The sequence below is a fragment of the Bombus bifarius genome, unplaced genomic scaffold (assembly GCF_011952205.1).
Source record: "Bombus bifarius isolate JDL3187 unplaced genomic scaffold, Bbif_JDL3187 scf7180000009145, whole genome shotgun sequence".
Lineage (NCBI taxonomy): Eukaryota > Metazoa > Arthropoda > Insecta > Hymenoptera > Apidae > Bombus > Bombus bifarius.
The window spans coordinates 607918-620794 of record NW_022884930.1 but is presented as its reverse complement, the minus strand read 5'-3'; the positions used below and the strand labels follow the sequence as shown (position 1 = coordinate 620794).

The following is a 12877-nucleotide window of genomic DNA, read 5'->3' as shown; positions in this document are numbered from 1 at the left end:
ACGACGATTATGTAATTTGTTACGCTAATCGGGGAGCTTCGGTTTCGTAGCGCCTGGCTACCTTTCGCTTTCGCAGGAATTGGACATTTATCCGTGAACTTTGAAGTTTTGATGGGCATTTTGATATTGACACGCTCGTTCATCTATCGTTTACCTGTGAGAAATTAAAACAAAGTTTGGTGGTTTCGTTTCGCGGAATGTCAGATGGAAAAATACCGCGGCTAGAAAAGCATAACACGATGTTTGCTTTGAAAATAGAAAAATTTGAGCGATCGTAAAAGCGCACGATGGCCCGTCAACTTGACGCGTTAAATGGAAACGAGAGTAGTTGATCGTAATTTACATCAAAAATATAAGACGTCTGGAAATTCGTGAATGACAGTGTCTATCTACGTAACAGAACAGTTATTTTCGTCCGCCTTAAGATACGCGAACGAAGCGAATTAGGTTTACAAAGTTAAGTCGATCGCTGTTCAAAATGTGAGACAAAATCTTCGATTCGCAAGAACGTGCGATACGTTTCGTGACTCATAATGCAGATCGTTGTTTTTCATCGCTTTCTAAATGCATCTCGCGACACTGAGAATACCAAGCTGGCTTTCAATCACGCGAATCATTGAGACGAACCCAAGTAGAAGACGCGCACTTCCTTCTTGCTATCTACCAATTTGAATAACCATCGCTTTGCCGCATCTATACATCTCACGAGGAAGATCGATCCAATGCACAGATAACGATCGTCATCTAGAAATCGATTTGTTTAGTTGTTCACCTCGCTTCGAAGATCACACGATTTTCTAATTCTCGTAACTCTCGTGTATCAAAATCAAGTTTGCAAAGGCTAACAGAAATTTTCAATGAATTTTTCAAATAAATATTCTCCAAATTCCAAAGATCGTTGCATATTCAGCGTTTCCCTTTAGCTCGAAGATTCCTCGACTACCACTTCTTCTTCCTCTTCTTCTTCTTCTTCGCGCCTTTTTCAAGGAGAAATGCTTCGGCGATACCAGGTCACACCAGGTCATACCAGGACGAACAGCATCCGAATAATCGAATAATAGAATCGTTAAGCACGCACACTTGGTTTCTCGACGACGTCGTTTATGCTTCTTCTCCGCCTCGGAAAAGGGCAAATTCCTGTAGCTGAATTTAACGATAAACGCCGGCCAGAGCCGGTTCACCGTCGTTTCACAATGAGATTTCGATACCAATACACAAGTCCGTGACGTGGTTGTTCGCAGAACCGATGTGCCAACGTGAGCCAAGCAAAAACGTGACATAGACGATTTCACTTTTTTCGGACTTGTGTCCGACCTACGAAATGTATTCGCTAATCTTCAAGAAAAGTCACGTTCGCTATGACGCGTGGATGAAACGTTCACGATTTTGATCTTCCTTTGCGCGCAAGAACCTACATATTACTACCGACCATAGTTTTTTTATTCGAACGAAAGAACTAACAGCCAATGATTCATATACCGCCCAGCAATCTTATTACTTTCCTTATCGTTATTAGTATACCGTACTTAATCATATTAGATATTACATCATATTTAGCAAATTATCGCTACGTTTCAAATCCGGAATTTATCGATATACGGAAGCTGCACAAATTTCATTAATCGTCCAAGTATTAATAATTAATACTTAAGAACGTAATCGTGCAAACACTGTCACAGATTCGATCGCCATCAAACAACACTCATAGGATTCTCGTTCTTTGTCAGCAACCTGGCAATCACGCTAACAATTCTATCAACGATGTCACAAATCAATCCTCGATCTCACAGTTACCATAATTTACGTTCGCCTAATTGCAGTCTCAACGAAACAACGTAACGATCAACTGCATTCATCGTTCGTCACACGAAACATCAAATTATACCATGTTCGATTTGGATAACAATTGCGAGAGAGAAGAAGAGGACGCACGCTTATTAAATCGTTCTCGCGCGAACGAAATCGTTCACCAAGCAAAGGGTACATTCCATGTGGCTGGGTTCGCGACCAGAGATGGTCGCGAGCCATCCATTTGCCTGGCAACCTGCTGGCGCGGCGCAACGGTCGAAAGATTCGAGATCGTTGGCATTTACGTGCCGGCCCGCGTCGCGATTCCCAGAGACGGACGACGATGGTGCAATAGACGCGTGTGCAGACTTCCTAACCAGGCGGCTCGTCATCTACCCCAAAATGCCATCCGAGCCCTTGCTTCGATCTGACATTTCCACGCCAGGATGAGAAGCCGGGGTTGAACAATTTTGTCCATCTTTCGATCTTTAGAATACAACGTTTGAAACATCTTGCTGATAGCCTTTCCGTTTACCAGATAAAAGGATTGCAGGATTTTTGTCTTTCCTTCTTTTATCTTCCGCATTTTCTTTCTTTGCAGGATTTTCTGAATCCTCGTTCAAAGTAGTTGATAGCGTCGAAGTAGTCGATTTCAAGTTCTGTAACGTACTCGTAGGTATTTTCTAATCTTTCAAACGTCGTAGTATATTTATAATTTTGCAATATATATATATATATATATATAGTTGTTGATTAAAATTAAATTTAAAAACTGTACTTGAGAATAAAAGGAAGAAATAACTTTCAAGAACTTTTGAAACAAAGTTGCGAAATACTTAAGATAAGGGTACTCGTGAGTCTCAGCGAACGAGTTCGAACGGTCGTTCGAAGCTCGAGCAAGCGAATCAGGGCACTTCGTTTCCGAGATGTGTAACCACGACAAGATCGAATTAGGAAGACAAATGAGTGCAACGGCTCCTGGAATCGCAGTCACGTTGCATCTACGGCTGAATGAGTGCAGTTGCATCCGAACTCGTTTCACTTTCGACGCGGTGCCACGCGTACTCGCGTTTCCAAAGCAACGGAAAACTTGTATTTTCTCTGTTACGTAAGAATCTCCGTTGCGAAAAAGTCCAGAAATTGCACCGCCCCGATTTTTTTTTACCATTGTCTTCTATTCGTAACATCTCCGTTATTTGAGAATACGTTCGTTCGAAAATAACAACCTCTGAATCTTACAAACTATGCATTTTGCTGAAATTTTATTTCTACTCGAAACGGTGTACTCGTGAATCATACTATTTTACAACAACGTTCCAAACGATAAACACCGTATTGATCCGGCGATTTTATCGCTCAAGATCGTTAAACTCGCGAATATGCCGAGAGTCGAAGTTGCTGCAATTCGCTGTAGGGAATCGCGACCGTGAATTTAAAGCGATCAAACCGAAGGCAGTTTCGAAACTTTCGACTCGTACGGTACGAACGATGGTCTTGTAGTTTGAGTAATTTGATGAATTTTATGTAAATGGTTGATAACGAATCGTTTGCAAGATCGAAGAGATAAAACTTTCAAGCGTTTACTTTACGATCATTTATGTCATTTCGACTAGCTTGAAATATAAAACGCATCGAACGCGTTGTACGTATAAAAATATACGAAACACGCGTGAATTTCTTTATCAAGAATAAAATCATCCTACCCTTTTATTCGTCGCTTTGTAAATAAGATGGTTGTGAAACTCTTGAGGAGTAACGTATACGGTAAATGTACCACCAGCTACAAGCATCAGGACATTTTACTCGTTGTATCTACCGGAAAAGATGCAAAGAAAAATTTTACTTTATTTATTATTGTATATCTCACGAGATAGGAGTAAAGTAAGAAATTTACGATAAAATATCTAGAAAATACCTAGAAAATATAAAATATCAGTAGGCGTAGTAGCACTTACGTCCGGCAGTGCACCTACCCTCGTTCCCCCGATTCGACGCATCGTCCACACGACCCACGGGTTAAGTTAAGGCTTGTTGTCTTCTAGGTGAGACACTCCTACGCCACTGCATCCTGGGGAGCAGGAGCGAGGCAACGATTGTCGGATCGACGCAGAACAGCAACGATCGAAGAGCAGGAAAGAGGGGGCCCAACAGGGTACAACGTGGTGGTGGAAATATAAGGCGCGACGAGTGGCGGGCCTCGGTCAGTCCGTTAGTGGTACCTACGCCTTCAAGGTCCGCGTCCTTGAAGCGAACACACTCGTTCTCGATCTACCTGAGAGAGTAGCCAAAGATCTCAGGGCGCCCGCGAGCGCTGTTCCTCGATCTCGACTTCTTTTCCGGAAGTGGTGCCGGGAAACTCGCGAGCTCTTCGTTCGAATACCCAAAACGGCCCCCGTCTGATCATCCCATCGTCGAATTCGACACGAGTGAAACACAGGCCAGTAGGACGCGTGGATAAGTCAGAGTCTCGTGAGTCACGGAACCTCCATCGGGAACCGGAAGCGCCGTTCCTTCCGTTGGACGAGGATGAGGTCCTCGCTGGTGCTGCTGTTCCTGGCAGCCATCGTTCTCGCCGGTGAGTAAGGAATTCGGTGACTTTCACAGCCTGAACAGAACAGATCAGTGTGCCGATCGTCAGAGATCGAACGAATTACGGATGAAAGGAACGGTTAGTGTTACCATAAAGACGATTCTAACGTTGGATCGTTAACGAGGTTCGAGAGAATCGTGTAGGAGGGTAGTCTGTCATAGAATATGGCAGCGAGTGGGAACATGGTGGCAGGCGTGATTCGAATTCGTGCGGGAATTTTCAATATGGAATTGAATTTTACCCTCTGTCCTTCCCTCTACGAGTCAATGTTTTCTTCCTTGGACATTGTACCAAGACACGTCGCCTTTTTAGTAACAATTTTCACTTGGAAACTAGCCACGGTCTTCGTAATCGTACTCTATATAAAACAAACGTTGAGACAGACCACGTTGCACCACGTTAGAAGTCCTTTAGCTGGTTCATTCTTTCGACCGTTGCGCCATAAGCTTCTCGAGCTACTTACACGCGAACAATAGAATCGGCGTTCTTTCAAATTAGTCTCCAATTTCTTTAAGCGACGGACTAAAGTCAGAGTAGACGGTAGTAGCAAAAGTCGACTGAAAATCATCGCGTGAAATTAAAAATTAAGGCGAACCGTTTAAACGGGAGCGCACGTGAGTCTCGAAATGGCGACAGGCGGCAACGTTCGCGAGCCGTGTCCACTGCCCCTCCTCCGCCCCCTGTGGCGCTGTTTTCCTCGTTCGGAAATAGCGGACGGTGGACGCTTTCGAAGAATCGGCGGTTTGGACGGTGGAAATCGGACGGAATACGATTCTGGCGGTCGACGGAGACGACAGGTTGCATAAGAGATTAGAGCGTGAAAGCCTCTGGTTCTACTCGGTCCCGGATGGGTGACGTCACTGCCGTGCCCTGAAAAATACACGGGGTGGGGGGGCGCAACTTTCCCCGTTTGTCGCGGCGCTATGCGATGCCGACATGACACCAGCCCGCGGGACCAACAGGGCTCAAACGATTTAACGTGTTGGTCCTTTAGCCAAACTTTGCTTTTCGATGTATCTGTACACGGTGGTTGTCAACTTTGCATTCTTCGACAATTCTTCGGAATATTTTCAGATATTATTTTACGCGATTTTGGATGTTAAGACTTTCGATCGATTTAACCGAGTTAATCGATGCTTTACGCAGCCTCAGTTTTTGACTTTCGAAAGTATCTGTATCTCTTGTAATTTCAAATATATCCACACGTTTCACCGTGTTTCACTCTTTCGTACCAATTTTTCATTTCGAAAGCTTCTGCATGTAATTTGTCTTGTGAAAGGTTTTGCAGGCGTTTAAGTTTAAATGGTTTTCAACGCTGATCTTTAGCTCTGAAAATAACTGTAGATTGCTCGATGCTTGGCAAAGCCCTATGGTTACTTCAACGTTGGTATATTCGATTCTAAGTGATTTTTCAGAGTCAGTGTTTTGTTTCGAAAATGTCTGTAACGTATCTTGCTGTTATGCCTAAAATCTTGTAGGTATTTTAACATAAATTCGATAGAAATTTATTGGTTTAAATATATGAATTTGTTTGACTTTAAACGAGTTTAAATCTAGTGTGGATCTTTTCAAAACTTTGAACGTCGATATTTCCTTCGAGCCGGTTTTTCAATCGATTTTCAGACGTGAAAGTTTATAGATGACAAGGTTTTTGAAAAGCTCGATACACGGCTTAATGTACATTCTCTTTGAAAGAATATCCACGTTACGAACGTAGGTAGACCCGCGACTTTGAAATCGGCTACGGAATAGTATTAGCTTGCGAAGGAAGTGAAAGAACGATAGATCGACGTTTGAAAGTTTATGACACCCAGAAAGAGGTCGTTATCGAGCCGTAGAACAGGATGGATCGTTGAATTTGAAGCTACTTGTAGAATTCTCGGTTTTCAAGGAGATCCAGTGATTAGGCTTCGTTGGATCTGTAACCTGCTGACTTCGTACTTTCTTCGGCTCGTTGCTTCGCGACTTGACATACAACTCTTTAAAATTCCTCAAGAATTTCACTTTCCATCGCCTTTTTTTACATAGAATCTCGATCCTTGGTAATCTAATTTTATATTCAAACATTGCTCGTTCCTTTTACATTAAATCCAAGGACTGTAAAATTCGTTATTCTTAAACTCTACTTGAAATCGCTTTTTTTCAAGCGCTCCAAATCCAAATCACTTTCCATCCAGCCGTTCTTGCTTCAATAATACTATTTTACACTAATGAACTTCCTACTTGGTAAAACCAATCGCCTTTCTTCATCGCGCAACTTCTAGAGAAAGATTCCACTTTCTCTCGAAAAGGTAGCCGGTTGAATTAGCATCCTTCCGATTACACGCCATTATACTTTACCGACTGACCTTTCCAAAATTAATGGGGCAATGGACTCGGAAACAACTTTTACGAGAACTACACCGAACAAAGACTCGATCGCTATAATTGGACGTTTGTGCCTATTTGTACGAATTTTTCAACTACGATATACATATACAGGGTGGTTGGTAACTGGTGGTATAAGTGGAAAGGGGGTGGTTCTATGCGAAAAAAGAAGTCGAAAATATAGAATAAAAATTTTTTCTTTTTTTTCTTTTTTTTTTTAATTTTTCCATCGAGACAACGATCTACAATGAGATCCGTTATAACGAGACGCGATAAAGTGCACGCGTGCCGAGCGAAAATTCAAAGTCGATTTTCTCGAAAACAAAGCCTCGAACGAAAAATTTGTATTCTGTATTTTCGACTTCTTTTTTCGCGTACAATCACCCTCTTTTCTCTTGTACTACCAGTTACCAACCACCCTGTATATATAAGTTTGAGTCTATATAGGTCATATTATCGTAACATTGCATCATTGTTAAGAAAAAGATTTCGCCTACTAAGGGTTGATCGACCTAATGAATTCTATGCATTCGGGACATGAAAAGAACGCGAAATCGTTAATAAAACACGCTAATAAAACACGCTAATAAAACAATGTCGTTGGAAAGGCGCGAGACAGCTTTCTCCGTTCGTTGCTTTGATATAAAATTAACGCGGGGCCGAAACTGCAAATAGAGGAAAGCAACGCGTGTTTCCCCGTATATTAAAAATCAGCCGTTTCTGCTTCCACTTTCTCGAGCGGAGCGCGTTTCCGCTCGTTCGACCAAGAACCATCTCGAAACGAAAACAATGCCACACGTCGTGAATTTCCAAAGCACTCGCAGTTTCCCTTTTTAAACGAACATATAAAAGCACTCGACGCGAAAGGAGTTATATATTTCTGTTAGAAAAGAGAGTCTACAAATATAAATAGGTACGAAAGATGTATTTTATAAAACGGCATTCGCAAATGGCTTACATAAGCGAGATAAATATTGGCAAAATCGTATATTCGTAACTCTTACGTAATTTATAGTATTGATTTTCTACTTCCGCCTCTACTAAACGTAAGAAATCGAACGTTGGCGAGAATTGGTAGTAGTGTACTCTGATGGTTGCTCGGTAAAATAGGTAAAAAGAAAAAAGAAAGAAGGAGAAAAAAAGGAAATTATGGTTTGTGCTAATCGCTTGCCTTTGATCCATCTGACGAAAGACGATGATTCTGTCAATTGGTAAATAAATAATCATAAGCCAACGTTGTATTGTGACGTCAATTTCACACTTTCCATAATCTCGCCGCTGATAGGTATCTTCGCTGTTACGCAATCGTACGTATATGTATGCGTCTCGAAATTTCACCGAAGAAATCCGAGTGTCGTTTAGAAGTTTTATGTAAACGTTTTTATTCCTGACAACTTTATATTTAACTTTAAATAATTCACTAATATCGGCAAAGAAGTCATTATATTAGCAATAAATCACGTATATGAAAGATAATGTTATATCGTTATTGCATCTCTTATGAAATCTTCGCTAGTATCGATCTTCTTGACACTGGTCGTTAACTATCGATCGCTACAGTATACATGTAATCTACATCGATGAAGTGAAAATGTAAGATACCCGAAGAGGTGCGTGACGATATAGAAAATTATATATGCAGATGTGTATATATTTTACAAAAAATAATTCAAATTCTTAGAAATACACTCTTGCAAACGTATAAACTGTATTGTACTAATTTGCTGTAATAGGAATCGATCGTTGTAATTATTCTGGTACTTTCAATATCAAATCCTCGTAACTATCATTCCATCGATACGGTAAATACGATACTTGTAAATACAAATAGAATACACATTGCCCTAAAGACGACACGAACCACTTAATTTTAGAAGGCTCGAATCGCGTGAAGCGACAGGAGGAGAAGAAAGAAGAGAGCTTCGAAAGCGAGATCTGCAAGGACAAGGATGCGGGCGAATGGTTCAGATTGGTGGCGGGAGAGGGTGACAACTGTCGTGACGTGATTCAGTGCACCAGTTCGGGTCTTCAGGCCATCAGGTGTCCCGCGGGACTGTATTTCGATATCGATAAACAGACCTGCGACTGGAAAGACTCGGTGAACAACTGCAAACTGAAGAACAAAGAAAGAAAAGCGAAACCTCTGCTTTACACCGAGGAACCGCTCTGTCAAGATGGCTTCCTCGCTTGCGGCGACGGCTCTTGCATCGAGAGAGGTCTTTTCTGTAACGGGGAAAAGGATTGCGCTGACGGATCCGACGAGAATATTTGCGGTGAGTATGAAATAGAGAAACTTTGCTCGATCGTTTTGGCAAATTTCATAACTGGAAATTCTATTCGTTATTCGTTCTTTCGACGATCACCTCCCGAAGGTGAAAATTGGAAACTTAATGCATAGTGAAAACTACGTAAATTAGCGAGATTCGATTTTATCGACGCATCGGGGTAGCCTACTTTCGTTCGCAAAAACACTGTTCGTCTTTCTTTTTCGAAATGATTTTAAACGAAGATCAACGAGATTCAATTTTGTCGACACGTGTGAATAATTTACGTTCCCTTTGACACGAACAACGAAGACCATGACAGGGACGGATGACGAGTTTCGTTGCTGTTAATTTCGTCATCCTTCGTCGAGGCGACTTGAAATAAAGATTTTCGAGTAAAAGGGGCTATTGCGGGTTCGCGAAAATTACAGATATGGACAACGACCCGAACAGAGCGCCACCCTGTGACCCTACAGTCTGCGTTCTACCCGATTGCTTCTGTTCCGAGGACGGTACCACGATCCCCGGAGATCTACCTCCCAAGGACGTACCGCAGATGATCACTATCACGTTCGATGATGCCATCAATAACAATAATATCGGACTGTACAAAGAGATCTTCAACGGAAAACGCAAGAACCCAAACGGTTGCGAAATCAAGGCCAGCTTCTTCGTCTCGCACAAGTACACCAACTACTCGGCTGTCCAGGAAATGCACAGGAAAGGACACGAGATCGCCGTTCACTCTATCTCGTAAGCAAACACTTGTGAAAAACAAATTAATCTCTCCTTATTCTTTTCGAGTATTTTTCAACCTGGCTCGAGCGTTCAGCTTTAACCACGACTTTTGCTACGAGTTTATACTTTGGTTGTAATACACGGAACGTTCGATTCTTGACGATCTACGTACCGTTCGATCTTAAGAAGATGCACTTTCGAAATAAAATTGCGGTAAAGATAACGACGATAATATAGACTCGGAAATTCAATTTTTTGTGGTTTAAGTTGTTTTAGCAGCCGATCCTTAAAGTCGGCGTTAATCGCGCGATGAACGTTTGTGTTTCAAGTCACAACGACGACGAACGTTTCTGGTCAGACGCGACGGTGGACGATTGGGCTAAAGAAATGGCTGGTATGAGGATCATCGCGGAGAAATTCGCTAATTTAACGGACAACAGCGTGGTCGGTGTGAGGGCTCCGTATCTCAGAGTCGGTGGAAACAATCAGTTCACGATGATGGAAGAACAAGCATTCCTTTACGATTCCACCATCACCGCGGCCTTGAACAACCCACCGCTATGGCCTTACACGATGTACTTCAGAATGCCGCACCGTTGCCATGGAAACCTTCAACACTGTCCAACGAGGTAACCTAATTTTAAAGTAGAAAAGCGAATTACTTTAATCTGATTAAAAACTTCGCGCTTCGATGATTACGCTAATACAATTCTGTCGCAAGCTGGTATTAGTAGTGGCTCGAGGTAATTGATCCAATTATCTGCTATATGCATCTTGCACCAAGAACGCTTGTAGCTTAAACATATCGATATATATTGACGTGTTTAATATCGAATAACGTTTAATTTAATATATATATTGCTGTCAGTGAATGCTACATCCCACAACGAGTTCCATTAAAAGTAGCAACCTATCTATTTCCGTCTATCTACATGCCCCATTAACCTAATCTTTGGTACGTTCTATACTAATAGCGAGAGCGGATTCGTAGCATGAAAATATCAAAATATTTTGTGCAAGAAGCGTCACCTTTTATGTGAAATGTATCGCTTCGAACGAAGCAGCTACGTCTTCGCCTGAAATGCCAGGGATAGTAGCGGCTCGATTCAATCCCTCCATCGTCAATCGAGCATCGACTTTTTTGCGTAGGTCGCACGCAGTCTGGGAGATGGTGATGAACGAGTTGGACCGCCGCGAAGACCCACAGAACGACGAATACCTTCCCGGTTGCGCCATGGTAGACTCGTGCAGCAACATCCTAACCGGCGACCAATTCTACAATTTCCTAAACCACAACTTTGACCGACATTACGAACAAAACCGCGCTCCCTTGGGCCTCTACTTCCACGCAGCCTGGCTGAAGAACAATCCCGAATTCTTGGACGCGTTCCTTTATTGGATCGACGAGATCCTGTCCAACCACAACGACGTTTACTTCGTGACGATGACCCAAGTGATCCAGTGGATCCAGAATCCTCGCACGATAACAGAATCGAAGAGTTTCGAGCCGTGGAAGGAGAAGTGTATCGTGGACGGGCCTCCCGCTTGTTGGGTTCCCCACACCTGCAAACTCACCTCGAAAGAGGTTCCTGGAGAGACCATCAACCTTCAGACCTGCGTACGTTGCCCGAATAACTATCCATGGGTGAACGATCCGACCGGTGACGGGTTCTTCTAAGGCCACAGTGTCGCGTTCCTCCTTCTCGTCTAAGTCAAACCCTCTGATTCTCCTCTTGCCTGTCGTTTTGGGCGTTCACCTTTGATCTTTCTTCGATCCCTCTCATTCTCGTCCTGCCATTGGTCGATTATCCTTCACGAGTTTCACGGTGGACGTGGGGTCGTCGGCGACGTTTTCGATCGGGGAACACGGTCGGGTGGGCTTTCACGAAGATTACTTCCGTTACGAGATACAGGGTAGTTGTATAAAATTTTTAACGGAGCCTTTTGCTAGACTGTTTTTAGAGGAACAGTTATTAACAGAGGATGTAACAGAAAGGGGCTCGAAGACGTGATTGTCGATAAAGATGAGAATCGAGCTCTCCCGATCGGTTCGTCGACGAAAACCGTCCATCAATCACGTCACCAACGATCTGTGATAATTTTCATGCGGCTCGAGATTCAGCGACCAGGACGACGAACGCAACGACGAACGCGACAACGAACGCGACGACGAACGCGACGACGAACGCGACGACGAACGCGACGACGAACGACGATACAGCGAACTATTCTTTTTCTCTATTTTCTCTCCCATTTCTCTCCCATTTCTCTCCCAAACCCACGACGATTTCACCCTGGCCTCCACGAAACCTGACCTGGAGAGAAACGACGCGATCGTAACGCGAACACGACGTAAAAAAGGAAAAGTAAAACAAAACAAGGATTATTATCATCGTGTGTAATATATGAACGCGTGTCTCAGCCTGTCCCTGAAAAAAAGACGGATCCCTGACACATGGACGGAGGACACGACGGATTTAGCTGGGAGGTCGGGCTGCGGTTGTCCTGTTGACCCCAGGAAAAATGAAAATAAAAATCGATGATCCCTCAGCGACCGCCAGAACTCCCTGTCACAAAATGGCGGACACCCTTATTTTTAAAGGGTTAGCCAAACTTTTATATATATATATAAATAACTATATATATATATAAATATAAAATATCGTGTATGTATATTTTTTAAAGCTAAGTAATAATTATCAATTTTACGTTCTCGATGGAATCTTTAATAAAAGAGAAACCGGCGGAATACGAGAGTCTCTCATTCACATTTCCCATCCCCTTTCAATAGGAATTTCTCGAGGAAAGTGGAACGGGTTCGAAGTATCGCGACACGAGTTTACAAAGTTCGATGACCTTTCGTCGTTCTTCTCTGGGTCGATGACCCGATTTTCCAACTACAGTTTCTATTCATTAACATCGGAGTTATCGGCGAGTAAATTATAAAATCTGTCGTAAAAATTGAAACGAAATATATAGAAAGAAACGCATAGTTTGGGAAAAATTTAGCTACAAATTTTTTAAAAGATTATAAACATCAGCGGAAATGCATCGCCGTAAACCTATAAAATGTCTACCTATACATTGGTACAAATTGATAATTTCAGCGTTAATGATCGATAACCAAACT

General features: G+C 42.5%; 1 protein-coding gene across 2 annotated transcripts; it reads left to right on the top strand.

Moving 5' to 3' along the window:
- The first annotated feature begins 3826 nt into the window (after window positions 1-3826).
- Window positions 3827-12169, top strand: LOC117213959. 2 transcript variants are annotated; one of them, XM_033459708.1, is made up of 5 exons: window positions 3827-4363; window positions 8620-9018; window positions 9441-9762; window positions 10077-10376; window positions 10897-12169. In XM_033459708.1, exons 1-5 carry the CDS (start codon window positions 4315-4317, stop codon window positions 11423-11425), a joined length of 1599 nt encoding a protein of 532 aa, XP_033315599.1. In that variant the 5' UTR covers window positions 3827-4314; the 3' UTR covers window positions 11426-12169. The 2 variants fall into 2 exon arrangements, with proteins under 2 accessions (XP_033315599.1, XP_033315600.1); XM_033459709.1 differs by having other exon boundaries at window positions 3831-4363; window positions 8623-9018.
- Window positions 12170-12877: the final 708 nt, after the last annotated feature.

Bases quoted from the DNA above. Each gene is read 5' to 3' on its own strand.
- LOC117213959 (XM_033459708.1), top strand. From the start codon at position 4,315: ATGAGGTCCTCGCTGGTGCTGCTGTTCCTGGCAGCCATCGTTCTCGCC. The intron at 9,019-9,440 runs GTGAGTATGAAA...CGAAAATTACAG, and splicing joins ATCCGACGAGAATATTTGCG to ATATGGACAACGACCCGAAC. The intron at 9,763-10,076 runs GTAAGCAAACAC...TTGTGTTTCAAG, and splicing joins ATCGCCGTTCACTCTATCTC to TCACAACGACGACGAACGTT.